Source organism: Sinohyriopsis cumingii, chromosome 6 (assembly GCF_028554795.1).
Source record: "Sinohyriopsis cumingii isolate HCF-2022 chromosome 6, ASM2855479v2, whole genome shotgun sequence".
In the NCBI taxonomy this organism is placed as follows: Eukaryota; Metazoa; Mollusca; class Bivalvia; order Unionida; family Unionidae; genus Sinohyriopsis; species Sinohyriopsis cumingii.
This window is the reverse complement of record NC_142966.1, coordinates 143,503,495-143,529,360: the sequence shown is the minus strand read 5'-3', so window position 1 is coordinate 143,529,360 and position 25,866 is coordinate 143,503,495. Positions and strand designations below refer to the sequence as shown.

The 25,866-nt window shown below is 35.7% G+C and overlaps 1 protein-coding gene across 3 annotated transcripts in view; it reads left to right on the top strand.

Annotated features, from left to right (window-relative positions):
* The window catches only part of LOC149798166 (transient receptor potential cation channel subfamily M member-like 2), a 211,945-nt gene that overhangs the window by 49,794 nt on the left and 136,285 nt on the right, over positions 1–25,866 (top strand). For 2 of the 3 annotated variants that reach the window (XM_089963273.1, XM_089963274.1), the window contains exons 5-14: positions 299–520; positions 2,439–2,634; positions 9,059–9,076; positions 14,030–14,243; positions 15,285–15,435; positions 16,066–16,159; positions 17,898–18,025; positions 19,606–19,797; positions 22,582–22,737; positions 24,675–24,853. In XM_089963273.1, coding sequence (XP_089819399.1) covers positions 299–520; positions 2,439–2,634; positions 9,059–9,076; positions 14,030–14,243; positions 15,285–15,435; positions 16,066–16,159; positions 17,898–18,025; positions 19,606–19,797; positions 22,582–22,737; positions 24,675–24,853 — 1,550 coding nt within the window. The remainder of the gene's footprint in view (positions 1–298; positions 521–2,438; positions 2,635–9,058; positions 9,077–14,029; positions 14,244–15,284; positions 15,436–16,065; positions 16,160–17,897; positions 18,026–19,605; positions 19,798–22,581; positions 22,738–24,674; positions 24,854–25,866) is intronic. The other variant, XM_089963276.1, reaches the window with a different exon arrangement.

Sequence of the window (25,866 nt, the reverse complement as noted above, 5' to 3'; positions counted from 1 at the left end):
TCATAGATTGGTTACCTTTGAAAGGTAATTTATACAGAAAAGGAAGCAGTTTCATCAGAGAAAGCTTTTTGAATGCAATTATTCCAAATAAAGTTTTAAAACTAGTATGCAACCCTTTCAACAGTCTTCTCTATCTAGCTGGGATGGTAGCACTCTTCATTTTTCAGAGGTTCATTTGTAACTTGCACACTCACTTAAAGTGCAGTCTTTGTCTTTGGACCCCATTGTGCACTAATTATTGAGAGAGAGGTCTGTATATGTTTATAAATATAGAGTTTATTTTCTGTGTTTTTCTTAGGCTGCAAACACTACAGAGATGTGGATTGTGACAAATGGCCTGGATGGTGGTGTGGCCAAAATTATTGGGGATGCTATTGCTGAAGAAAAACTGCAGCGGCTAAGCAGCAAACTGTCCTACAGTCTGCTGCAGACAGTCAACACTACAAAGTTCCAGAGATTGACAGTCATTGGAATTGTCCCCAAGGATGTGGTGGCCTACGGCATGTACTTTGATGGCTCGGTAAGATTGATGGTGCAGTAAAATTGATGATGTAGTATGACGCTAGTTCATGCTTGCAGCATGCTGTATTTTTTATGAGACAGCATACTTTCTGTTTCTACTAGTACACCATATATTCTCCTTGGGCAGGTGTGATGTATGAGTTTTTGCATGGTATCTTGTCCATTGTTTTCCCATCTCATAATATAAGTTTATTATCACTGCTCCTCGTACAGGAAGCATCGCCTTGAAATTTCACACATTCATCCTGAGATCTGCTTGGTCCTAAATGACAATGTTGCCCTTGAACATTGAATATAATTTTTCAAATATTACTGGGTCTCTTCCTGAATCAATGGTCATATCTGCAAGAGTCTTTCACTGAAGCTTTGTCAGTTTTGGTTAGTGCCATTTTTCAGCACAAGATAGACTATAATATGGTGGCCAGTCTAACTTGTGGAGGAAGAACCCAAGTGGACAGAGTTGAGATGGCCATTATTGGTAATAGTGAGTGTTTTAGACCACTCAGCCACCTGGGCCCCAATTCTCTGAATTTCTAATGATGATGATAAGAAATTATGCAAATCTAACAGCCATTATGATTGTCATTGCAGCTGTCTTGAAAATCTTGTTATTGCTTCTCAGAAGAATTGATGTTTGTATTAACGTCATGTTTTCACTCAGAGATTTCTTATGATGTCTAGTTTATCCAGAGGAATAACAGTGGCCATTAGACATCCAGTTTGGTTGCCGCAGCATCCATCTTGAAAATCTTGTACTAATTCTCCTGAACAGATGGGATTTTTCACCGAAAGACCAGTGGTGTTTTCATGATTGTAAATTAAAAATTAAAACTGTGCAGATTTGACTTGCTATATCACAGCATTGGAAGCAATTTTGAAAATCATACTATTGCTACTACCTTGCATTAATGATTGTGTTCGTGTAGGATATTTCACTCAAACGTCCATTACAGTGGCAGTCTTCAAAATCTGATAGTTAATCCACCTAACTAAGGTTCATATCTACATGGAGATTTTACTAAAAGATTTAAGATGTCTGGTAGTTCCTAATCAAAATGGTGCAGATCTAATGCCAATATTCCCACCATTGCTTCTGTATTTTATTTCCAGATGTTAACTTAAGTTGCAGATAATGAAATTCAACACACAGTACATTTATTCCCCTTAGCTCCAAGGAGTAACCTATAGATAATTTGAACATATGGGCTTGATTGGGTTAGACCCCTGTTTCTGGTAGGTGAAAACATTTTAGTCAGTATCAAAGGCAAAGACCTAAAAGCAGTCCACTCTTCAGATGAGACAGATTAAAGTCTGTGAATAGTTGAATACCAGTGTTGATGTACACATCTGCAACAGATGTCACTATATACATAGTAGCATCTCAGTTCTTGGGAAATTATAGGGCAGGAACAAATCCCAGACCTAAGGGGACCCTTGAAATCATGTCCGTACTTGTCTTTTTGTGCGTCCTCAGTGTATGCTTCAAACAATTCATTCTGACAACTTGCTAAATGTGGGTATATGGTATACTGTATATATTCACTTATTAGTCATGTCAAACTTCAAACAACAAAAATCCCAATCTGTCATCACATAGTGCACATGCAGATCCAGGTCTCTGTTGTTTGTTCTACCAAGTACTTCATGACCTGTATAACTGCACAGACCCAGATCTGGATCTGATCAATTTGCAGTTGGACTTGACTTATAAGTGAATATATATGGTAATGCTGGTTTCAGTACTCCTGTTGAAACTGTATTAGAACCCCCACCCCCATAAACCTTTCTTTTTCTTCACAACATATGTCTTCATGCTTTTCTTCAGAATCTTGAGTACAGGTTCAAAGATGAAATGGGTATATGAAAGCAGTGTCAGGTTAAGATGATATTTTAAAAATTTGAACATGTATTTACAGGAGGGAATGAAGGTGAAAAATGAGGGGAGCAAGCCCAACTCAGATACCTATGAACTTAATCCAGCCCACACTCACTTTATTGTTTTGGAAGAGGACGGAAAGGAATCAGGCATGTTCACCAGTCATCGCTGTGCTATTGAAAAACAGTTTGAGATCCACCTGGGGAGGTCCAAAAAGCGTAGACTGATGAGTTGGGGTAAGGTACATTTTTCAGAATATGTAGTGTTGCTTGCATTAGCAGCAGAGAGGGAGATATTGCTATAACTTTTTCAGTAGGTGTAATAATAAATTACTGTATATATTTGCATACAAGACATATCCAACCGCAAACAGCAGTGAAACAGATCTGAGATTGCACAATATGCCAGCAGATCTGGGTTGATGTAATTTAATCTGCAGAACAAGATATTACCTGTGTTAGCATCAGAAATATATAAGATCAGCAGTTTTAAATACTTTTTGATTGTTATCATTCATAAGTAGCCATCTAGCATTGTAATACATTGTTTTCATGTGAGGAATCATTTTTGTTTCATAGATGAGTGGCAGGACATAGGAACCATTAAAATTCACTTTAAGTTGAGTCCAGCTGCAAACTGCACAGACCCAGATGCATCTGCAGATCTGGGTCTATCCAGTTTGATAGGAATAATCAGAAGAATAAACAACATAGACCCTGATCTGTTGACACATTATTCTACATCAGCTAAGGATCTGTGTTGTTTTGCAGTTTGACTCAACTTATAAGTGAGTTTATATGGTATTATATGCCTGGCAGGACATAGGTATTACATGCCTGGAAGTGACAGTCATTTTTAACAGTGGTTTATATCTTTTGGTTTTTGAAAGTCAGGTATCTACTAAATAATTTGGTTATTTAAATTAAATTTTGGAATAATAACAGGTTAATTTTTTGTTTTTACTGTCTTATGTCTCTAGTTGATTTGGCAGTGAGCGACATGCTTTTGCACAAAAACAGGAAGACCACTTAGCCATCAGACAGGACACATAAAATAACATGTTCATTTTATGCTATTTTTTATTAGCATCTCTAACCAGATCTTTAGCGAGATAAAAATGTATGGAAATAAACAGGCTATTTTGTTTTCACTTACTGTATATACTTTGTTATAAATTGGGTCCAACTGCAAACATTATCATACATGCCAACCATTACGTTTTTGGCATAATCATTACGCTTTTTATCACTAAATTACACCTTACACGTAAATGTATTCAGCTTACGCGTTTTCGGTATATACCCCTCCCAAAAAATTTGATAATTTGTTTTCTCATTTTTATTAACATCCCATTAATCTTTCAGACCGTATTCTAGAAAAGATGTCTTCTGCGTAACTACAACATAAGTATATGCTTGTCCGTAGACTTGCATGCACTTTCAGTTCTATTTATAGCAACTGCCCTATTTCCAAGAAACATGCTGGTTTCTGCTTTCAAACTTTTAACCTCGGTTTCTATTTATAGCAGGTGTATGGCTTAGGAGAGAACATACTGGATTTCTATTTTTTAATCATTGCTCGCAGATTCTTTGTTGTAATTCATATCTGGTACAGTGCCAGTCTGTAGATATTCGGCATTAAAAGTCAAGTCAGATTTATTCTAGTTGATGCGTGTGCTAGAGCAAAAATGTTTTTCAAATGATTTTACAGATGGATTAGAAGAAGGGCTATTGGGCAATTCGGCCCAATATGGACAGAAAATAAGACATTTTGGCCCAACTTAAAGACATTTCAGCCCAACTCGAAAGACAATTCGGCCCAACTTTATAATACAGCTGACAATAGTTTTAAAAAGTATTTATCTTTTATAGAAAAAGACGAAAAACCTATTCAAAGATGAATATACGAATTACACAATACAGCGTTCCATTCTAGTCAGCTTCATGCCCATTGCAGTCTGTGTGGAAAGGATTTTAATATTTGTCATGGTGGTAAAACAAAGAAACCTTGAATTAGCTCATTTTACTGGCTCCAATACTAAGGCAGCTTCTTTTTTACAGCAGAACTAAATTGTGGACATGAATTTTATAAAAGCAGAGACGTTATTTACTGAGTTCTTACTAGAACACGGACTACCCCTAGCAGTAGAAGACTATGTTGGTCCTTTGTTAAAACGGATATTTCCTGATTCCAAACTTGCAGAAAATATGCATGTGCAAGAACAAAATAATCTAATATTCTTAGGTGTTTAGCAGAAAATACTTCACTTAATATTGCAGAAGCCATGAAATTTGGGCCATTTAGTATTGCCACAGACAGGAGCACTGATTATGATGATGAAATGTTATACCCAGTCTGTGTAAGAGACTTTGACAATGAAAAGGGCAAAGTCAGAGTGCTTTTCTTTCATTACCAGAATTAACAGTAGATTCCAGTGGAGAAATCATTTTTTATTTGCTTAATAATGCTTTGAGTAAACATAAGTTGGTAGAACTGTATGTTCTTTTTTAGCCGATAATGCTAAAGGAGTTGCATTCTATATTTTGAAAAATGTCTCCATCAGTTTACATATTAAGTTGTCGATGTCATATGATGCACCTTGCTGCAGGAAAGACTGCCAATAAATTAAAAGAAGAACTCCTGAAGTATCAAGTTGGCATTCTACTTGACAATGTACTTCATGTGGACAGAGTGGATGTGCAATTTCACCTCATTTCCCAGCTAAAAGACCCACTAACTGGAAGATACATATTTCCTCTTCTTTGTCAGGTTATGAAAGGAATATTGATTCATTACCATTCTGACTGGGAGAGATTGTTCAGTATTGTTAACAAAAATAAAACTGGAATTCAGATCCAGGCTCTTTAACCCAGTACTTAGTGCTCAGCTAGTGTGCAAAACATTCATAATCTCAGTGGGTACAAAGTATTTTGAAATTCAGTATGAGAGATTGATGTTTTTATGTATATGAAAACTTGAAGCAGTAATTATGTTAAAAGACCAGAGGGGTAAATAAATCATTTTGTACATATGCTCATTGAATTTTTATCATGTTATATGTGGATTAGTCTTTTTCTCCTCAGATTACTCTTTTTGTCCACTTGGATTACACTTTTTCCTCGCCAGGGGTTGGCATGTATGCATTATAGATCCTGGTCTGTTTCTGCATCATACATAGCCAGATTTGGGCCAGTATTGTTCTGCTGATTACTCCAAACATACTACAGTACCCTAGATCTGCCAGTGCATTATGCTACAGCAGATCTGGATCTATGCTGCTTGCAGTAGGATTTGAAATTTATGCAAGCAAATGGGGTCCTCAGTTTTATTCGTAATTTCCAGTTGTGATACACTTGAGTATATTGGGAAAGTTGACTGCCATTGTGATATTAAACATTCTAAGACATATTTTCATGACATTTGTCCTTATTGGTGAAGTATAATGTTTAAAAAAAGATGTATATGGGAAAATATGTTTAGCTATCACCTGTGTTAAGGCACAGGTGGTGTGGGGAACAAAATCAGACAGTATTACTATGGGTATAAAATATATACCATGCTATGCTGGATTCCTATAGTAAAAGTCATACAGGTAATGTAGATGCTCAACACCGATTATTTCAGTAATCGGTATCATTGTTTAGAATTTGATTCTGAATACCTTTAAATGGCAGTTATTCACTTTATTTAGCTCCTCATACATTGATGTTCTTTAGGAAGGTCATTATTTACGTGGCCCTGAGAAGTACGTACAGCAAAATCAATGTTAAATTATATCATATTTTTGGGGCAAGATCAACCGAAAGGTTTGATTAAATACAATCCCGATTGAATGCTGCATGCTGTGATGTCGCTTTGAAAGTTTTGTTTTTTTGTACTACCATATATTGTGATGATTAGACTCAACGTGCTCTTTTTTAGACTCAGTTTAGTACCTAGCCACCATTGTAAAAGTCCATTGTGATCGATAATTTTCATCTGGAAGTTTCTTGATGACATTTAAGGCACAGAGCATTCAGTAATCAGGATTTGAATAGAATTTGGTTAAATAAAATTAATATTATCTTTTAAAACAACAATTTATATTTAATTTAAGGTGTATAAATATGCATACATGACCTGCATGACTTTTACTGTAGGTGAGATTTCATTCAAGTGTCTTCTTGAAAGAAACAGTCTTGAGTTGTGAGATTATACATTTTAAAGCTTACAGGTTTAACCCTTTCAACAATTTTTTTCCATTAACTTGTTGATTGAATTGTTGTTGTTGTTGTTGTTGTTGTTGTGGGGTTTAACGCCATTTTTCAGCACGATAGGGCTATACATGGCGGCCAGTATTAATGGTGGAGGAAGAACCCGGAAAACCCCGGAAAGAACCACCGACCCACGAGAAGCTACTGGCAAGCTTTCTCACATGCCCACATTGGCTGAATCTTAGACTCGAACCATTGATTGAATTGTTGCTTGAACTGCTGTAAATACTCAAAAGAGGTAACTGTATGTAATATAACAATGCCTGGACTACCATTTACACAGAGACGTTGATCGCTACCAGATGTAGAGCATGTACTTGGTATATCTAAGTACAGTGTATTTTTCTGATTAATGCTGCAGCTAGAGAGCTGTGGATCAGATTGTGTAATTTCTTTTATGTTGCTACTAGAGAGATCTCCTGATCAAAGTATAATATCTTTTATCGTATTCCAAACAGTTTATGTTGTGGTCATGTTGGATCAAGTGTTTAGACACCAGGGTCTCTTTCTTATTTCATATATCCCTAGGGTGTTCTTTTTTTCTCATTTGGAATTTGATTTTAATTTTGCCTACATATTGTTTGCCGCAGAAGTGGCAGGTGAGTAAGTAGATAACATTATGTGTTGTACAATGGACTTTTAAGTTTGTATTTAAGGGTTATAAATGTGCTTCTAAATAGTTTAGAATTTTTCATTTCATGTGAAACGGTTAATTAATAGTTTTGCAATGTAGTACTTTATTAGCATTTACCTGTGAAACCTGGGTGTTTGCTAGAAAATTGAGGTCTTATTCAAAGATAATTATCTGTCATATGTACAGATAGTCTGTATGTCACTACAAAATTGTGGTATAGTACCAGTTTGAAAGAAGTTGTTTGTGGTTATTTGGTGAAATGTTATGGCATTAATCTGGATGCTTGGGATGGCAGTTGTCTCAGAGAGATTAGGTTGGCAGTTGTCTCAGAGAGATTAGGTTGGCAGTTGTCTCAGATTTGGTGGCAGTTGTCTCAGAGAGATTTGGTTGGCAGTTGTCTCAGAGAGATTTTCCAGCTTTTTGAAAGGCTGTATCACACTCATGTGCATGAGTTTATGGGTAAAACTTAGGCTGGCTAGTTTTTGTTACATTTCAGAAAGAACTATTCCATGAGGAATTTGGGGCAATTAGTCAATCTCTGGTGCAAGTTTTTCTCTAGACATCATGCTGTTTTATAGTTTGATAAACTTTGATGGAATGTTCCTGATTTCTTTAGAAAGTGATGAAGTGGTTTGGGAGTAGCAGACACTTGACTTGTTGGCATTCTGAAATTGGATCATCCAGTTTTCTCTTTTTGTTGCTACCATTTCTTTTAATCACTTGGATAGAAGCACTTGTGCACTTCTGTAGAGGTTTATTTGGCTCTCTGTGGAATTGTGATCTGAGATTGGAATCCTGTATTTTTCTGATTAAGTTAAAAATTTTAAGAGGTACTGCCTCAAGGAATGCTGGGATGTTGTGTCATCCCCGGTTCCCAGACCAGTTTTGTTATATTTGTAACTCATCAGAAGGAATAGGTTTTGTTGATTCATTTGTTCAGTTAATAAGAGTGTCTTGTTGGAATATACCCCCTAGTTGCCGGTGTGCCACTTTTTGGGTCATGTGACATTTCATCTGGTGTAAAGTTTATGGATAACATTAATGTTTCATTCAGCCGGGATTTGAATGACATTGTTATTTAATGCAGCTGGGATTTGACTTAAGTAGTAGTTGAACATAAAAACAAAGAAGTTTTTAGGTAAAACACGAGATGGCTAGAAAACTCCTTTTCAGTTATTTATTTAATAATTACAAGGACTGTGTAAGCAAATAAAGCTTGTGTTTTGGATTACAAAACATAAAACGGCTGCTGTATTATATAAGGTTCTTATTGCTTTCTCATCCAGTGGTACATCATGGTGTTGATACAGCATCAATCCTGATGGGATCGTTATATTGTCCTCAGGATTAATAAATGATCAGAGAGTATTGTTGTCAACACAATTTTTCAACAGGGAGTCTGTTTCTCCATTTATATGCCACACGCTTCACGTATGAATACACAATTTATAGCTTTGAGACAGTGAAGCAGATGATCTTCATACTGTGTAGAAATCTACAGATGGGTCCCAGCAGAGAGCTGAGTTTTAATAATTTACCAGTGTCTTTAAAGAATTTACAAAAAAATATGTTACACTTCATCAGCATGCTCAGGATTTCTTTCAGGCCGAATAAATAGCACATTTTTGGGGCAGGCCCAATAGGCATGAGAGGGGCCTGCTCTGGATTTAAAGGTTTCCCAGGCTACATGCTCTCAGATTTTTTTTCAACTCAGCTAAGAATTCTTTCATTTAAACCTCATTTGCAATTTTTTGTCCATTTATTGCTTTTCAGAAGAACCAGGACTTGTAGGTATGTAGTTAGTCTTGATGTAGCTATGCTCAAGCATTTTTAAAAAATTGATTGTTGCTACTGACTTTACATTATTGATATTTGAAGGAAACATTGACTTTTATTCATTTTGCATATTGAGGCTTGGAATTATGATTGTATAAAGGTCTTGCAGAACCATAGTTGTAATCATAATTGTAATCGTCAGATACCACAGACCTTTCTCTAACTTTGTGGATGGCATGCAGTTAAGGTATGGAAGAAGCCTATTGATTTTGGGGTTAATAGGTCAAAGGTCAGGGTCAATTGGATGGAAAAACGGGTGTTATCTATATAGTGGAGTATTAAACATAGGTGAGCCAGTAATATGCCATTCATTATATTCCTGTTATCCCTATGCCAGTGAAGTGTGAAGGGTATGTAGCATTTTCCCCATTTGTTTATCTGTTCAGTTGTTCATTTTTATCTCGTCTGACTGCAGATCAAGTGATCTCATGGTATGACCCTGCATTTGGCATGTGTTGCCTGTTGTCAATGCAGTGTTGCAACTTCTCAAAAGCTTCCTGTCCAGTTTGGATCAAAAGTGGTGGGAGTGTTCCTCAGGACATGTTTTACCAAATTATGTTTGGGGTCTGTCCTAGTAGCAACTAAAACAGTAAATAAAACTTGGTGTTAATGTTTCTTAGTACACGTTCTATCAAAACTGTGTTTGATGTGACCCCCCCTAGCAGTGATATGATTTGCCTAGCAGCTGGTTGAGAAAAATCCTGTGTCTTTAGTCCTATTTCATACATGCTAATTAGACTTTGTTTTGACTCTTCAGTAATGACATGTGTTGATGCAGGCTTAGTTGTTAGCCTAGATTTACAGCCATTTGGTAATGGGTTTGAATCCTGCGAGGACCATTCCAAACCATGTGTCATCTCATAGGTCTTTGCAAGGCTGTTAACTCCAGTTACCTCTACAATAATCCTCTGTACCAGTCTGTATATTGCCAGCTACTCCAAATGTGCGTATGTAGGGTCAGGATTATGTTTACAAGTTAACACTTTGTTCCAGTTGAAAATTTTGCTCAGTTTTGAACCTGGTTACTAAGAATATGGATGTTATGTTGCATGTTAGTTCCAATGTATATTGTTTGCAACAAATGACATGTTTCCATTTTTAATGGAATCACGTGAATTAAAAGTTAGGTGTAGAAAAGATGGCTATCAGTGCAATATGGTTAGTACCATGTTTCACAAACTTTTTAATGGTTACTTCTTCTTAGCTTGAGCATAGCTACTTGATGTTGTATAACTGGAAGTTTAAAATATCCAAATAGGAAATGTAACGTATTGAATTAACAATTCACAGTACTGTGATGGCATCGGGAGTGAGAGCTCTGAGTAGAATTCTTATAATAACCCAGTAGCAACATAGCTAAAGTAACTTACTAGATCTACTTTAGAAATAATTTCAAGTATACAGTGTGCATAGCATGTACAGTTCAGAGTGTATAATGAGTGTTAATTGTCTGCATGTGGGAAGTAATTTTGTTTTCACTGGATTTATTCTTTTTTTGTTTTGATGTAATCATACTAGCAATTACAGATCTAAGAATTCTCCCTGAAGTAGTGTGCTACTAACTCTAAATGTCCATTTCAGAGAATAGAATGCGTAACTAACTCACAGTCTGTAGACTTCTTTCTTAATCTAAAAAAAATGTGGAATTTGTGTAATTTTTGTATGTCAGTGTTTTTCCATGTAAGAAACAGTATGGAGACTTGTCTTCCTTTCAGTGTGTCTTGTTGCCTAAATAATGGAACAGACTCATTGCACAATTTACCACATTTTAATTAATTGAACAGTTAAACGTAAATGAATAAATGAGTAACTTATTTTAATTTCATTGACATTAATAACATTTGCATTCTTTCCGCAGCTTGCATTCATCTTTTTTGGCTTGAGGGTATTTCAGTCCCTCAGTGCATGTGTTATAGTGTCCATTCTTGTTTCCAAATAACTCAGTCGAGTGTCTTGCTTGTAATTCAAGAGTCACATGTTTACTACCCATCCAAGTCAGCGTGAATTGGCCATCTTGGTTTGTCCTTTGGAAAAGCACTTAGCTTCCATTTCCTTGGCATGGTATGCTGCTAAACCGTTTTTAAAGTCAAGGGCAGCAACTCAAATTTAGATACATGGGTAGACTGCAATAGTTATCTCTCTTGGATAATGAGTATTTGACATGATAATTTCTCCAAATAGTTCTGTGGTATAAAGGTAAGAACTAACACAGTTTCAGTTACTGCCTCACCACTGAACAGTTTTGCCGTTGTGCATGTTGTTATTCCACTGTTGCCCTCATTGGGCAGTTGCACTCTGCCTTATTTAATGGTCAAGAAATGTCTGAGCTATTAAGAACTGTGAAGGTATGTTGTTTAGTTGTATTAAAATAAAGTTATAGTTTAAAAGAGACTGTGACAGCAAACACAATAGACCCTGATATGTCATTGCATAAAGTGCCAGCAGACGAAGGCCTATATTGTTTGTTTGATTACTCCATTCCTTTGTTGGCCTAGTGGTTTTAGTGTCCACCTCAAATGTGGACGGTTGTGGTTTCAAACCTGGCAGTCATACCAAAGTCTTATAAAAATGGTGCTAACAGCTGCCTTCCTAGTTCTGATGATTACTCCAAACAGTATATAACAATAAGGATTAACACAGTAACATTCGAAGTAAAATGAACCATTGCTTTGTGTGAAAATTACTGAGATTTAACTGAATTATTATTAGTTCACCTAACCATTGGACCTAGTAAGCTTATGATAAGGCCCACTGTTTGTCATCCATCTGCATTTGCTTGTTATGACTCTGGAGGCCATGTTTTTGATTCAGTTTTGATCAAACTTGGACATAGGTTAAATAGGTTTGGATAGGGTTGCATCTGATTGGCAGAGCTTGTTAACACTCTGGAGGTGACATCTGATTTGATTTTTATCAAACTTGGAACATGTTTATACATCAGTATGTCAGAAATCTTCTATAGTGAATGAGATCTGCATTTTAATGAGGTTATCTTACATCTGATTGGCTGAATTAGTTACCATTATGAAGGCCATATTTCTGTTCAGATTTTGATCATACTTCAAGTAGGCTTAAATCAACAGTTTTTCAGCAAGAGTTCAATATTGGGCAAAATCAATACATATTAATGAGGTAATCTTTGCATCTGTTTGGATGTACTTGATATTAATCTAGAGACTGCATTTTTTATCCAGTTTTGATTCCACTTGGTACTCATGTTATCTGTTTTTTGGCTTTTCATATGTTTTAGGGAGTGTTAGGGAATAATGGACATCCAAGACAAAAAATGGATGCCATGATGCAACCATGTTATATGCAAAATCGAATTATAACAGAGTGCATTATAATGCGATTCTCTTGTATTATAGCCACATTAACAAATAAAGTTCGCTTAGAAATACTGTTTATACTTTGCTTTTACTGATAACTTTGTGAATATTTTCAGCACTTTTGTAAATTATTCATCACTGCTTCATAGTCTTTCAATACAATGTACTTTTATGACATTCTATTCATGTACCCATTATTTCTTGTCCACTGGAAAGGAGATAACATTAAATGTACACTTAAATAGATGCAGCTAGATTATCTTTGAGTAAAACAATAAAGCTGATGCCTTGGATACGCAAACTCTTATGACAGCATTGCTACACAGAATGTTCTTGATAAACAGAGAACTTCTACAGAATGTAAGGCTATATTTTCAAGAGACAACTGAAGAATTTGCTGGAAATAGACTCTTCCTCATGTGTATGTGATCAGGATAGGGGAACCTTTGGTTAATAAAATATGTGCAAGGCACTATCCATATCTTATCTCAGGCATAGATATTATCAATTTTAATTAGATTGTCCATTTTCATGAAATTGCCCATAAGCATGGGTATTTTTAATCTTATTATATGAAACCATTGATTTTAATAAGGTTTTACATTTGAAGTGTGCAGTCGGTAGGGCAAAGGAAGTTTTTTTTAGAGAAAGGCAGTGCTTCAGAAAGCATTCCAGTAAGGATAATTTGGACAGACTTTTCACTATAAAAGGATATACTGTGGTTTTGAAATAAAAAACATGGTTTATTTACTCTGCATATATTCACTTATAAGTTGAATCAAACTGCCAACAACAAAGATCCTGATCTGCCATAGCATAATGGGCCTGTAGATCAGGGTTTATATTGCTTGTTCTACCGATTACTCCTAACAAGTGCACATACCTAGATCTGCCAGTGCATTATGTGCCAGCAGATCTGGATCTGTGCTGTTTGCAGTTGGACTCATAAGTGAGTATATATGATAAGTGATATAGTATGTGATGTTATTCATTGGGAGTATACACTGCTGTTATTTAAGGATTGTGGTGCATTTCTGTCAGCCTTAGGGTTTGTTATTGTGCTTTAGTCATCATATTGCTTTAGATTTAGTACTGATTCTTATTATGGGTATTTGAGTGTGAATTAGTTATCCACCTGTTAGCTGATGCTTTTTTAATCTTGTATTATGGTATGATGGTACTTACAAAGTGATTTTCAATAGAAACCTAAATATGTTTGATTTGCCATTGCTGGATTTCCACTAGCACATCCACATTCAGAACTAGGTTTAAATGCAAGATAACATAAATGTGAAATAAATGATTTTCATTATTTTATCATATACTATATATGCTCACTTCTAATTCAAGTCCAACTGCAAACAACAAGGAACAATATCTGCCTTGCCATACTATGCTGGCCAATCAGTGACTTTGTTGTTTGTTATACTGATTATTCCAACAGACTGCATAGACCCAGATCTGCCATTGCATTATGCGAAGGCAGATCTGGGTCTGTGCAGTTTGCAGTTGGATTCAGCTTGTAAGCAAATATATATGGTAGGTGATCCTATTTGTATGGTTCTGTAAATATTTGCAGGATCTGATGACCAGGATGCTGCAGTTGAAATGGAGAATGTGTTTAATGAAGCCAAGGAGACAATTCCAGTTGTGGGCATGTTGGTTCAGGGAAGTCCGCGCTGTGTGGAGCAGGTGCTCTACTACCTGCAGAATCAGATGCCTGTCCTAATCCTTAAAGGAAGTGGAGGGCTGTCGGATCTGATTGCTTTTGCTTATGAGGAGCTCTTGGAAAGGTTGGAGCGGAACAATTTCACATCTCATATTTCTCATGTCTTGTTTGAAAAAATGTATTTAAAAAATGCATGACGTAATGGCCAGTCATTTATGTTGACCATTCATCTTGTGTCAACTTTCGGTCATATTTATTACACATGTTTTCCATTATGTCCATCACACATTTCAGTTCTGCTCTGTGTATTTATTTGTTAGAATTATTTGGATTGAAGCCAAATTTTGTATGGCACTTTCGGTTAACAAGATTCAAGTTAAATTGAAGTACAAGTGTAGATTGGGGAGCAGGTCAGAAGGTCTTACTTCAGTTACAGAGGACCTTAGTATGATCCAAACATAACTGTGACTTAGTTTTATACCGATAAATCTTACCAGCAGATGCTGTCATTGATCCTCATCTAGAAAGAGCAAAATAGTTAATCTTGCCACAATGCAAACATCTCCACGCTGAAATTCCCATCCAGGTTATTAACACCCACCCCACCCACCTAGCACATTGAGTCATTGCAGATCTGGTTTGTGACTGTTCATGCCGAGAAGCTGTTTGTGAACAGTTTATACATAGACCCAGATGTGCTTACGTATAGATCCATGGCAGATTTTGGTCTTTACTGTTCACATTGAGATGTTTTTAGTGAGCAGTTTCAACATAGACCCAGAGCTGTTAGCACATTGAGTCATTGCAGAAATGGTTCATTACTGTTCATACCGAGATGCTCTTTGTGAGCAGTTTACACACAGACCTGGAGCTGCTTACACATTGAGTCATGGCAGATCTGTATTTTTATTGCTCACAGTGGAATGTGCATAATATATGAACACAGTATTTCTCATGGTGGTAAAATCTGACAACTTTCTTTAAAAGGGAGATTTTAATATTGGATGATTATAGTTAATGATTGCCAGATCCAGAGTCTACAATATTCAAGTGTTAAAGTTTGATGTGATTTATTTTCATGATCATAGCTTGAGATAGCTTAATAGCAAAACTTCAGCCACCACAGAATTCTGGCCATACCATATTTTTTGTTCCTTTTTTTCAGGGGAGATGACCTGGACTTCGAAGACAGTTTCCTGAAACCAGAGTTGATCAAGATGATTTCCAAATTCTACCCAAAAGACTTTCAGGACAATGATTTTGGTAAAAATGAATTCAGGGACAAAATCATTGACTGTGTTCATCTAGCTAATGAGGTAAAAGTTTCCCTTCAAATTCTCTGTCACAGTCTATGTTTGACTGTCCATTTTTCTTTCTTTCTCTTGGCCAATATTCACACCTTTCCTCCCTCCCTCCACTGATATATTTGTTACAGATGTATGTGTTTATGCACTTGCAAGATAAATATTTTTTCGTGGTTATATTGGGATCTTACACAATAGCACTTCATCAAAACACACTTTTGCAACCAAATGTCAGGACAATAATTGTGCTGCAAACAAATTTTTTAAAAAGAGACATAACTCTTTTTTTTTGAGATGAATCATCTTGTAACAGATCTTTTCTGTAAAAGCAGTTTTATAGAATTAAACATTTTAGAAAGAGGTTTCATTATTTTCATGTTTTTTTTATATTTTATGGCACTGCATTACATTTTAGGTAATTAGTGCCAAAGGTATAGTAATCAAGTGCCTTGCCCAGGGATGCACCATGGTAGCCCACCAAGGGTAATTCATGGGTAGGATTTGAATCCACACCTTTCATTTACAAGATGAGCTGATCACTGAGTCATTGCAGCTCGTTATTTTAATGAATATTAATAAAGCAGTCTTTATGAATATACACTTGTCATATATGTTTTCATATTTGTTATTTTCATTTTTCAGGGTGAACAAACATTCTTGACTGTGGTCAACATGAAGGGATATGACTCAAATCTCAGAGATTTGGATAAGTTCATCCTCAGAGCTCTTTTCAAATGTAAGCTATATTCTGTATGTATTAGAATCTCTGGGTGGGTTGGTACCAAGACTAGGAAATCCAAGGCTTAGCTGAACAAAAAAAACAAAATTGTGACTATGAGATGGGGATTCAGTTTTCTTGGTGCCAAGCCCAATATTTAATTATTTTTCTGACCCATCTGCTTATTTTATATTTTGTGGATTATCATGTCAATTCATATTTTGCTTTTTGAACGAACCCTTAGTTTCAGAAGTATCATTCTTTTTTTGGAGAAGGCGTCTCCAAGACATTTGAGGTTAGAATGCCCTCCATAAAGATGGATGTGTTTCTGGACAACATTCAACAAAAACGTCCATGATATGACCCACCTTACTTCCTTCATTGGCAGTTCAGAGAAAATATTCACTGTAGAGAAGTTGAACTTTATCCCATCTCACCATTTTGTCCATTGATAAGGAACTGTTAACATATTAGCCTGGCATCTTTCTACTAAAATGCATTGAAGTATAACTCATTTATAGGAGAAGGGATTAAACAAGACATTATTTAGCCGAAAAAGTTTCTTACAGCAACTCAACTCAGTGCAATGGTGAGCCTATTTCAGTGCTCAACCTCTATTTCATCCATGTTAGGAGATACTCCTCCTTCATGCCTGACTCCTTTCCGAGATGTCCTGATTGAAAAGGGATTAGAGCTTCAATCATGGTGAGGATTGTATCAGCTGAAGATCCTCCACTTTCAAGGAAAATCATGTGTTATTGGTGTCACACCACTTTCAGTGCCCATTTCCCGATAGCGAACTTCATTTTCTTTCTTTTTGAAAATGAGAAGTAAGCCGCTATTGCAGTCAAGGGATACCTTTTCATGTTCAGACTTCAGGGAGGAGATGATGTTAACTGCATGGAAATCTCCAACATGTTGTCCATTTTTGACATCTGGACCATGCTCATTCATGTTATTCCCAAATGGAACCTTTCTTAGGTTTTAACATGGTCAAACTTGTCTAAGTTTGAACCACAATTTTCCGTCTCTCTGAAGCAGCTATCAAACAAGACTTGCAACTTATGATAACACTAGCTTCAACATGTTGAGTGAGATATTCCATTCCCTTTTCATTTGTTCTAAAAGGAAACCAGTTTTCCATCACTAGTCAATCAGCAGATAACTAATTGCTCAATGTCCACTAACAATTTGTTGATGTGATGTTGCAAGTACCTGCATATGCTACCTGAGATGCAGGAACAATATCTGCTTTAACTGTAAAAGAATATTTCTACTGCTGATGGCAGGAATGCAAGACATAACCCCAACAAGTGCTGGCTGCTTCCCTAAAATGAGCTATTAAATCAGTGTACTTGGAACTCTTAAGGGATCAGGTATGACTAATAACGATTTGATACTGAAATACAAATAACTTCCAAAAGCCTGGCCTTGAACTCTCCTTTGCAAACATGCAGTATAACAATCTCTTCTGATCCATGGGTATGTCCATTTGTACATCCATACATACATATTCTGCCTAACTGTCCAAACCTGTGTTTAAGTTTTATGTGGTCATTTTCTCAAATATAGTTGGCCACAGATCCTTATTACTTGCTGTGCATTTTCATCATAATGTTTACAACACTAATTTACCAAAATCTTTGGGGTGGGGATGACCTGCAGAGTCTTGAGTACTTTGCCCGTGATTTTCTTATTCAGGTTAATTTTTGAATCATCAGGAAATGCTTTGATTTTGTAACTCATCCTATTTTAGCTGAGAAGCGTGAGAGAAGCAAGTGGCGCGAGAGGCAGCAGAAGGATTTACATTTGACTCTGGACTGGAACCGATCTGACATTGCATCTGATCTCTTCCAGAAGGAAGACTTTCAAAACAGAATCAGAGTAAGTGTGAATATGTTGTAACAATCTCCTTCCCCCAAATTGCTCAGAAATATGTAAAGGTGTGACAACATTTTGCCGCTGCACCACAAGCAGGCAGTGTATATGAGTCTGATATGCAATCCTGCAGTGCTGTGCCTATTTTAGGAGGATGCTGCACCCTACACTATCTGGGTGGCATCATGCCTTGTTTGGGGGGCTGCACTGACTTGAATCTCAAGAGGCATAATGCATGGCATATGGAAACATTCATTTTTGACTCCATAAATATTCCAGTGGAGTGTATAAAAATGCTATCTCGTATATAGGCTATGTATGAAAGACACTGGACTGTGTTTAAGACTTGTCCTTTATAGCGGTAACCTATTTTCAATATGGCTAAAATAATATTGTTGTAGGCTCTAATTTCAGTATCTGGTTAAACTATTTCCATCAAAGTTGCAGTGTGGCTGCATCTTGGAAATGACAAAACATCTTTTATTTACATATGAGGTATTTTTGTAGCATGTGACAGATAAGGCTTAAGATGTATTGTTAGCCCATCTGACCCTCAGGGAAGGTACATAATAGCATAGTCTGCAGGCAAGAGGTCAAACTACTCCTGTTTTTGTATTTAATCAGGAAACACTAGGTATTTTGATATAGATGGTTATAGATGATTATTGTTTACTTCAAGGGCACTTTTAGTACATTATTGGCTGTATCATGCTGAGAAAATGGATGCTTTATTTGTGGATCTGAAATTCATTCAGAACATTTGATTCTTTTGGACTTAAGTAGAAGTTTTTAGGATTATTTTGGATTCATTTGGTAATACTGTAAGTTCCTGTTACATTTTCATTTGATAACTTTGATAATTAAATTATTTGTTAAGTTTTACAAAACTTGCTGGTTTTCTTCTTTCTGTTGCTTAGTTTATGACCATATAATCATCACACTGTACTCAGTTAACATATGTGTATAGAATGAAAGCTAAAGGATATTTCTAAATTATTTAGTAAAACAGTACAAAAAATGAAACCATATTTTTCCTTATTTAATTGCATGGACCAGCAACCTGTGATTCTAAAGTTCTGATTATGAATGTGGTCTGATTATCATGCTTTTGTTACCTGGCACTGTCGTTTGGACATTGTTATATACTGATTATAAATGATGTATAATTTTCACATTTTTGTTACTCAGAGCCTTCTTTGTTATACCATTCTTAATTAAATAACTGCTGTTGTTTATCTGGATTCAATGTGTCAGGTGATAAAAACATTTTAACTGAGCAAATTTTCTAAGGCAGATCAGAATCAATTTAAATATTGTACCAAAGGTACATTATAACAAAGCCTTTGTACAAAGCCTTTGGAATGCATAATTTTTAGAAATTTGGCCAGGGAAATTAATCTCATGTTTAAATCAAGAAAACATTGTATCCAAGAATCTAATAAACTTTACTGCATTTGTATGAATGGATATAATTTGTATGCATATTAGAATAATAGAAGTTCAAAAACTATCCACTGTCCATACTGAATATAACAAAACCAAAAATGGCAAATAAAAGCTGTTCAATCAGGACTTTTTTCCTTCAGATTGACAAGAACATGTTTGAACAGTGCTTGCTGAAGAAAGATCGAGAAGCATTTGTGGAGCTCTTCTTGGATCAAGGAGTGCGTATACACAAATTCCTGAACCATCGCAAGCTCAAGTATTTGTTCGAGAAAGCAGAGGACCGAGAGTTCTTTGTTTGCATTTGCTTGGAGGAAGTTCTGGGACAATTTGTGGTAATTTAAATTGACGTTCTATTATGCCTCCATCATTAATATGGCAAGGCACATAGTGTTAGGCTTGTCTGTCTGAGATCCTGTACATATATACATCCACCAGTTCTTGTGTGTGTTTAACTAACTACGACCACATCTTTGCATGGTCTTGAAACTTGGCAGATATAATTGGGGTCAACATGTGTTACAGCTCTGGCAACATGGACTAAGTGTTATGCCCCTTCTTGGTGTAAAAGGTACACAATATATATGATAATTTTTGTGTGTACAACTGATATGATGAATTATCCTCAAACATGGTAGGCATTATTGACACGAGTCCATTGTGTGTTTATTATCATGTAATGGCACTCTCATAGACCTTTTAGAGTTAGAACCCTTGTTTGTTAAATGTGTGTATATATACATGTATACATACAAGCCTCCCCTCCCTCCGCCTGAAGACACAAGTGAGATGATGGTGATTGGTAAAGGTGAACACTATAGGCCACTCCACCACCCTTTTTTATTCACTCAAATTTAAACAAAAGGAGGCATAATTAAAACATCATCTGAAATGATCTTGCAGCCAGTTTTAAAATCTTGTCATTTCTCCAGAGTGGATGGTTACATGAATATGGAGTTTTTACTCAAAGACCTCTTATGATGTCTAGTTAGTCTTAAGTGAAATTGGAACTGTTGTTGTTGTTGCAGTGGTCTGTAACGGAGAGCGCTTTAGACCACTCGGCCACTCGGGGCGCCATAAAATTGGAGCTGATTTGGGGTCTTAATCTTGACTATTGGAAAACATTGTCATGAAGGGTTTTTAAATTTATACAAATGTTACTGATCTGCCATCAAATGTGGCTGCTATTGCTAAATATATTAAAAAAACTTTTAAAAATGTCATCTCAGAATATGATTAACAGAATTTGACTAAATTTGACAGAAAGCATCATGCTTGAGTTCTTTTCAGATCGATACAAATGATGCTAATAGAAAAAACATGAAACAGTTGTTTCATAAAATACACAATTGGCAGCTTCAGGATAAATTTCTAGAGAAAGTATTCTATTGACCTAGATTTCTTGGACATTTTGCAGTTGGCTGTTGGGCAGATGTCAGCTAGGTGTGTGGTCAGGCCCACTTGGACCTCTTGTTTTGTATATCATTATCAATATTCAGATAATTACATCATAAAATAGTAATATTACATGTGTGTTGAAAGTGATTTGCAGTAACAACATAGAAGTGTTGCATACTGAAATATATTTGTCTTGTACCACTATTAGAAAAGTTCACACTGGTTGACTTGTCCACAGTCATGATTTTATCACTATCTCACAAAAATTGAGAGAATTTCTGTTAATATTCTGTTGAAAGTTCCAGATAAGTTATACAAGCTTTTGTTAGCGCAGAATTTGAACTTGTTTGGGGCTTTTGGACAGTGGAGTCCCCCCCCAAAAAAAAATATATGGACTGAAATTTATATTAATTAACCCAGGGCAAAATGCATCATTTTATGTCTGCCATCACCATTACTTTAGCTGTTTTCTGCCAGGTGTTTTCTCTTAATTTTTATATTTATTCTTAATATTAAATCAACCACATTCAGTGAATTCGCCATTTTTCATGGGATCCACATTTTTATATATTTTGAGTTTGTTAGAATCCATGAATTTAAACACTCAATGAAGAACTATTCCTATGTGAAACAATATAATACTTTCCTTAATTACGAATCTCAATACAGAAAAATAGGTCATGCTTCATCTGGCCTCAACAATTAATTCCCATGTAAATAAATGAATACACAGCATGTTATTTATTAATGTCTAACTGCCATGTGTTTCTTTTGTATAAATGCAATGGGTTGAACTTGTAATTTTTTCACTTGTTTCCTTTCCTTTTGCAAATATATTACTTTTATGGTTATAAAAACTAACTAACCAAAAAAATCACATGTTGTGAAAAAGCTACCTGTTTACTTAATGAAGCATGTATGATCTTTGATTCATTTTTATGTACAAATAATATCAGTGTATCTTTGATGAGCCTATGGGACTGTTGTCTACTAAACTAGAACACTGCATCATATTTTCCCTTTTATAAATGTACTCAATTGTTCATAGTATAGGTTCTGATCTTACATGGAATAATTCATTGGTGCATAAAGTGTACAGTGTTTACTTGAAAACATAAGTATATATATATATATATATATGGAGAGAGAGAGAGAGAGAGAGAACAGTGTAAATAAGCAGATCTGGGTCTGCTCTGTTTGCAAAAGAGGCATATCTCTATACAGGGTAAACTCTTTAGTTGGGGTTCATAGTTGGTGACTGCATTATTGACTGAAATGTGCTATGGTGTGACTGTAAGGACCTTTTGTGAATGCTTGTATGAGTGTCATGGGATGGCAGGGGAATGCCAGTGAAATTGTTAGTAATAATTGACTACCTACCATTTTATAGAAAATCTGGATTAATATATGCCCAGTGAAACTTTGTCATCGCTGTGTAAGAACATTAATTATAATCTGCAATCAATGTTTCTGAAACATAACTGAATCTCTTGGCTGATGTTTCAAGTAGTGTTCGGAAACAAGGGACATCTAAGACAAAAAGGCAGCTTCAGTGTCACAGTCATGTTATATCAAGCTTGTTATATAGGATTGCCCAGTAGTTTCTATTATGGGGTCACTGAATGTGATTTTAAAAAGTCTCACAGAAAGCAGAGCATTGATACGACATTGCACTGATGTTACACATTCCTAAAATTTGATATTTTTTTTCTTTCATGTAGATGCCCAATCAGCCACTTCCAGCCTCATTCTTGGGTAATGACTTAAACCGTCTGATCTACAAGCTGTGTGGTATTCGGGACTTCATTCAGCCATATGAAATGTCCATGACTGCAGCAGGATTGTATGTCATTGACCCTGCTGTTGCAGAAAGGAAGGTTTGTAGTGTTAATACTGTGAATAGAAGCTGTAATAAATATCGTAATAAATTTGGAATATGCACATATGGTTGTAGCACCCTGTTTAAAAGGAATTCTTAGATTTTTGTGATTACTTGTCTGATTATCCAATTACTAGGAGCAAATGTCATGGAGTAAAGTGTTAGTGTGTTTCCATGATGCCATGGTTCACTAGTAGTGAATTCAGGTCCAAACCGAATGAGTGTTCCTGGAATAACAAAGTCCCTATTAAACTCTTGTGGTGTACATTGGTGGTATGACTGCTATGGCAGTATTTACAGTAGGAAACCGGTAAATTACACAATGGAATCAATAAGAAGGGACTTGGCAGATACTGTTTATGTCGCCATGGTGGCCAAATGTGATGCAGTTGTACTGGCAAAATGTGCCTGGAAACCATAGTTTTACAGGCCATAGGTGGCATAGTTAAAATAGTTCCCTTTGTTATGGGATAGTTGTATAGTTTCAACAGCGTGAACTGCTGGCAATACAGAAACCTAATGAAGAGAAACCATGCAGATGTGCAGTTGATAGATATTTGGCAGGTTGTGAGATCTGTGGCCTTGCATTGATTAGAGTAAAATTTATGCATGGAACGGACACATTGGGCTTTCTAATTTACAAATGAAATTGTATGAAAGTCTTTGGAAATTTGGGGCAAACTTATGACTTCTAGTGGGAATCATGCCAGGGTTTGACACCACTCGGTCAGTTAAAGACCCCTTGCTTGTAACAATATATAAAATTTTGTTGACTTCTTAAACCTGCATATACAGAATGCAGGTTGCCACTATTCTTTCTTATCCTCCCCTTCTTGTACTGATTCTGCAACTTCACATTTCCTGTCTCAACCAGTTACTTAAGGAAACTAGACTCTAATAAGAAAATATAATGTTTTGACCAAAGCTCAAATTTTATTAATTTGTCAATTCTGAAGCATGTATTAATTCTAAAGTGCAAATCCTTCAAGTAAGGAATCGATTTGTTTTTTTTTTTTAAAAATGGCTTCATCTATATTTAATCGCTTGAATTAATTTATTTTGTGAGTATAAATGTGTTTTTGTTTCTAACAAAACTAAATAACGTTTCATCACAGTAGAGTCTTGAGTCATACAATGTTTAGAATTCAGAACTTTTTATTAAAACGAATTGTCGCACATCTTAAGAATGATTCATTATCTGCTGTTCCCAATTATCATTACATTTTTGCAAATTGAGGAGATTCATTTTGTTTACAGTTTGTTCATTAACAGCGAGACATGTTGTATATACACAAAACTCCTTGTTTGATTCTGAGTCAGTGGAAAGAACAAGTTCAGACCTCAACTTGTTCATAAGTATGTTAATGAGTTCTCTCCCCTGAATCAGATTAGATGTAGATCACAACACTTCTTGTTTGATTCTGAGTTAGTGGAAAGAACAAGTTTTATATGATGTTGGGATACATTGATGCTATCTGTCCTCATCGTATTCATAAGCCAAATTAAATTAGTTCTCTCCCCTGACTCAGATAACTGTTCTTTTGCATTCATTACATTCTCTCTTGTTTATGCTTATTTTTTTCTTCACACTATAGTTTTAAATTGAATTAAAAAATGAAGTGAGATTTGTTGTAGTTTGATTTGGTGTGCCTAAAAATATTGATGGTTGTATGTCATAGATAGGGCCTAATAATTTCCAGCACTGTGTGTGATATGAATTAAACAGATTGAACATTTTTATCAAACTCCAGATCACCAAAGTATGATTAATTAGGAATGTAGTGAAAGCTGTTGCTCTTTAAATGAATAAAATTGTTTCAAATTCAGTATTTTGCAGTCAGACATAAATTTGTTGTTTTGATAATTTCTTGATTTATAGTATTTACATTTTTATTTCGAGTTTTGATAACCAAACTTGTATATATTTTATTAAAGGCTATAAACTGTCTGATTGTTTGGGCTGTATTGATGAATCGCCCAAAGTTGGCCAAGGCCTTGTGGAATCGATGTGATGACCCCATGCCTGTGGCCCTGATCTGTAGTAACATGTACAAGGAACTCGCAAAATTTTGCATGGAGATGTATCTCAGAACGGAGGTGGAAAAGCTTGCTGGGTGAGGCATTCAATATCGTATTCATTACATTTTCTTATTATCCCCATTTTTTGTGTTGGGGATATTGTGATTATCCTTCTCTGTCCATCTATATGACTGTTAACATATAGCTTCCAAAACTATTGAATAGAAATTCAACAAACTTAGTAATTATCTTATTCATATCATACCCATCTGCAAGGGTAGTTGGTTATTGGGCCTTAAATGCATGAAATTTTGCTGATTCTTCATATTGGGCAGAATGATGACACTTTGGCAACTATTTCGCCCAAATCGATACGTAGTATGAACGCTGTTATTAATGCTATGTTTCTTCTGTTTGTTTTATGAATCTGAGTAGTTTCAGAATCTGAGATGTTGAAATGCATCTCATAAACCAGTTTAACAGATTGATCAATTACAAAACCTGTCATTTGACATACTTCAATTATTTTGTGATATGTCAGTTAGACATTTCATTTTTTAATGATTATAGAAATATGAATTAGATGAAATGTGTGGATAACAGTTGTTCCATCTTTACTTTGTGTTTGTTATTTTATAAATCCACATACCTAATAATTTGTGACTGAATATGCAGCAAGCTCCCTAACGCGCACTTGCAATACTAATATACAGTTGCTTTGATGTGTCTTTTTATTGACATACATGCAGGCAAAAAAATAACTGGAAATGCCAATAACATATACCTGTTAACACAGTAATAACTAGATGTACTAATTGCACACACATGCTAACAGCAATAACTAGAAGTGCCAATGATAGACATGCTAACAAAGCCATAACTATAAGTGCCAATTACACATACTCAAATGCTAACACATCAGTAACTAGAAATGCCAATTACACACATGCTAACACAGCAGTAACTAGAACTGCCAATTACACACACACACACATATGCTAACAGGGCAATAACTAGAAGTGCCAATTACACACACACACACATGCTAACACAGCAGTAACTGGAAATGCCAATTACACACATGCTAACACATCAATAACTAGAACTG